The 3408-nt window shown below is 36.2% G+C and overlaps 1 protein-coding gene across 1 annotated transcript; it reads right to left on the reverse strand.

Moving 5' to 3' along the window:
- Positions 1-266: 266 nt before the first annotated feature.
- EAH_00026310 (rhomboid-like protease 4, putative) lies at positions 267-3163 on the reverse strand (the record flags this gene model as incomplete). The annotated part of the gene is made up of 4 exons (XM_013396533.1): positions 267-594; positions 1844-1954; positions 2188-2735; positions 3149-3163. 4 exons carry the CDS (start codon positions 3161-3163, stop codon positions 267-269), a joined length of 1002 nt encoding a protein of 333 aa, XP_013251987.1.
- Positions 3164-3408: the final 245 nt, after the last annotated feature.

The following is a 3408-nucleotide window of genomic DNA, read 5'->3' on the forward strand; positions in this document are numbered from 1 at the left end:
ATCTAAGTATATATATATATATATATATATACATATATATATATATATATATATGTATGTATATGCTCTGGTGATGGTGTTAAGACAAATGTTTGTTTGTAAGAAAATGAAGTGGAAGTAAAATCGGTAGAAGCAAACAAAACCCGAAAATAATATTTTATTATTATTAATTAATTAATTATTATATACATTATTATACAGAAAGATAAAATATAATTATATAGCTGCTTTTTAGTTTGAAGCAAATAAAAACTCTAAATAATATATTATTCAATAACACACAAAGTGCTTTGTAAGGTGATGATGCTGCTGTTGCTGCTGCTGCTGCTGCTGCTGCTACTGCTGCTGCTGCTGTTGCGGTTGCTGTTGCTGCTGCTGCTGCTGCTGTTACTGCTGTTGCTGCTGCTGTTGCTGCTGCAGCCGCTGTTTTTGCTGTTGCTGCTGATGTTGTTGTTGCTGCTGCTGCTACTGCTGCTGCTGCTGTTGCTCCTGCTGCTGCTGCTGTTACTGCTGCTGCTGCTGCTGTCTTTCTCACCAGCACAACAATGAAGAAGATTAAAATACAGCAGGGTCTGGGAATAGTCTTCCAGTACTCTGAATAAATAAACAAAACAGACGAAAATAAATAAAATATATGTACATTTATTTAAAGATATAAAATAATAAATATTATCTTCTATCTCCAACACAATAGGGTATTAAACAAAAGAAAAAAACACAAATAGCTAAATAAATATATTAAAAGATAAAATAAATATTATTATAAAAATAATAATATTTATTATTTTTATAATAATAATAATAAATATTATTATTTTTATAATAATATTTATTTTATCTTTCTTTACAAACAAACAAACAAACAAAACAAAGAGCATCTTCAGCAAAACAACATGTATTTAAAAGCTGACAAGACATAATTCTTTTTATTCTTTCTCTTACCAACACAATAAGGGATAAGAGCACCCATTAGGCTGTACATTGCCCCTGAAGAACCGACAGTAATGTTGCAGGGGTCTGCGACTGCCGACAGCAAATTGCCGCTCAAACCGCCGATAAAAAATAATAAAGCAGTACGCCAAAACCCCCAGTCCTGAAACAAATATATAAACATATATATATATATTATATATTATATATTATATATTTATATTAGTTAATATGTTTATATTATATATATATTATATGTATATAATAAATGTATATATGTAGATTGAGAGAGGTATTTAGAGGTATATATGGATATTTATAAGTATTTATTCGTATAGATATATAGGTATATAGAGGTGTACATAGGTGTATATATGTATATATATATATATATATATAGGTTTATATATATATACATATATAGGTTTATATATATATAATGTTCTATGTACGTTAAGATATATACATGTATATACGTATACATATACACACATACATGTACATACATATATATATATATAGATATATTTTTATATTTATGTATTTATATATTTATATATTTATATATATTTATAGCTAATTATATATATTTATAATAAGTATGATTACCGGTTCTAGCATCCACAGGCTTTGTATTTGGCAGAGTAGATTGATAAGAATATGAAGAAAGCCGCCGTGTAGATACATTGAAGAGAACAGACGAAATGTCTCGCCGTAGTTCCGAATATAATTTGTTTCAAGACCCCCGAAAACAGATAATATGCGGCTATTAGGTGCATCCCAGGAAGCAGAAGATGCACCGCTTGCACCGTTCTTTACTAGAGCAGTTGGATAGCCTTTATCGGATGCTCTGCTTCCTACTGCAGCACGAGGATATGCTAACTCTCCTAAATTATACTGACAAGCACCATACCCATAACGTATCACCATTGGAGCCCTCTCAGACTCCTTCTCTAACTTATAATCTGGATATTGAACGCTGCTTACACAGCGACCGTTAAAACTCGTATAGTTATATAATAATCTGCAAGCATTGCACACAAGAAACAGAAATCAAAAAGAAATATATATAATATATATATGTAGGTGGCCCTCCCCTCCAATCCTAAACCCTAAATAACCCTAAACCCTAAACCCTAAACCCTAAACCCTAAACCCTAAACCCTAAATCCTAAATCCTAAACCCTAAATAACCCTAAACCCTAGACCCTAAATAACCCTAAACCCTAAACCCTAGAGGTTGGTATTGTTTCTTACTCCCAAATGAATAGCCAGATGAGTAGGGCTGATGTGCTGATGCAGACAACGAGTCTGCCTCTCAATGGGTTGTTGAGAAGTTTAGGGTCTTTAACTTTTCTTCGTCTTTTTCTGTTTTTTCCTATGCCTATTCTTGCAAGCCAAGGCGAATGAAGGGGATTAACAGGTGCACGGCGCTGCACTTCTCCAGAAGGCAGTGTATGCAGTGCTGCTTCATCAACAACAGGGCAGTCTGCAGCAGCAACAGCAGCAGTAGCTGCTGCTGTTGCTTCTGCTACTGCTTCTGCTGCTGCTTCTGATGCTTCTGCTGCTGCATCCATAGCTTCGTTCGCTGCTGCAGAAACAGCAAACGGCGCTGCTGCACCTGCAGCACCAACAGCAGGAGCAGCAGGAGCAGCAGCAGCAGGAGCAGCGGCAGGAGCAGCAGCAGGAGCAGCAGCAGGTGCAGGAGGAGAAGGCGGAGGAGCAGCAGGAGTAACAGCAGGAGGAGCAGCAGCAGCAGGAGCAGGATGTGAAGCAAGAGGAGCGGGAGGGGGAAGTCGCGGTGCCTGCAAATGAAGAGAAACGCAAAGCAACGAGCTGCATGTACACCCCAAATGTAGACGGATTTATTGCATTTATTTATTTTTATTCAGCAGCACAAATAAACCTCAGAATTTGTTGCCGAAGAATAAAACTAAAAACTTTTGCTTCAAAGTAATTCGCAATAAAAAACCCTGCAAACCCTTTCTTTCCACGTGCAAAGCATACACCCTAAACCCTAAACCCTAAACCCTAAACCCCTAACCCTTAACCCCTAACCCCTAAACCCTAAACCCTAGCCCCTAACCCCTAACCCCCAACTCCTAAACCCTAAATCGTTGTAGGAGGCAATGGTTGTTTGTTGGTGCACATACAAATAAGTAAATATATATATAAATATATAAATATATATATATATATATATGTTTATAGATCTTACGTTGCTTGGAGACATAGGGGGGCTGAGTGCCTGGGCTTTGGGTGTATGTATAGAGTGCGAAGAGGCTAAAGGAGATTTTCTGCCGTTGACGTCTGCTGCTGCACCTCCTTGAGGAGTGCTGCTGATGGGGGCAGTGTGAGGACTCTCCGCCCCCAAAGGGAATACTGCAATAAACATATACATACATATATATATATATATAGTTTATATATATGTGTGTTTAGATATATATATATATATATATATATATATATATATAT

This window comes from Eimeria acervulina, genomic scaffold (genome assembly GCF_000499425.1).
Source record: "Eimeria acervulina Houghton genomic scaffold, Eah_scaff220, whole genome shotgun sequence".
Taxonomy (NCBI): domain Eukaryota; phylum Apicomplexa; class Conoidasida; order Eucoccidiorida; family Eimeriidae; genus Eimeria; species Eimeria acervulina.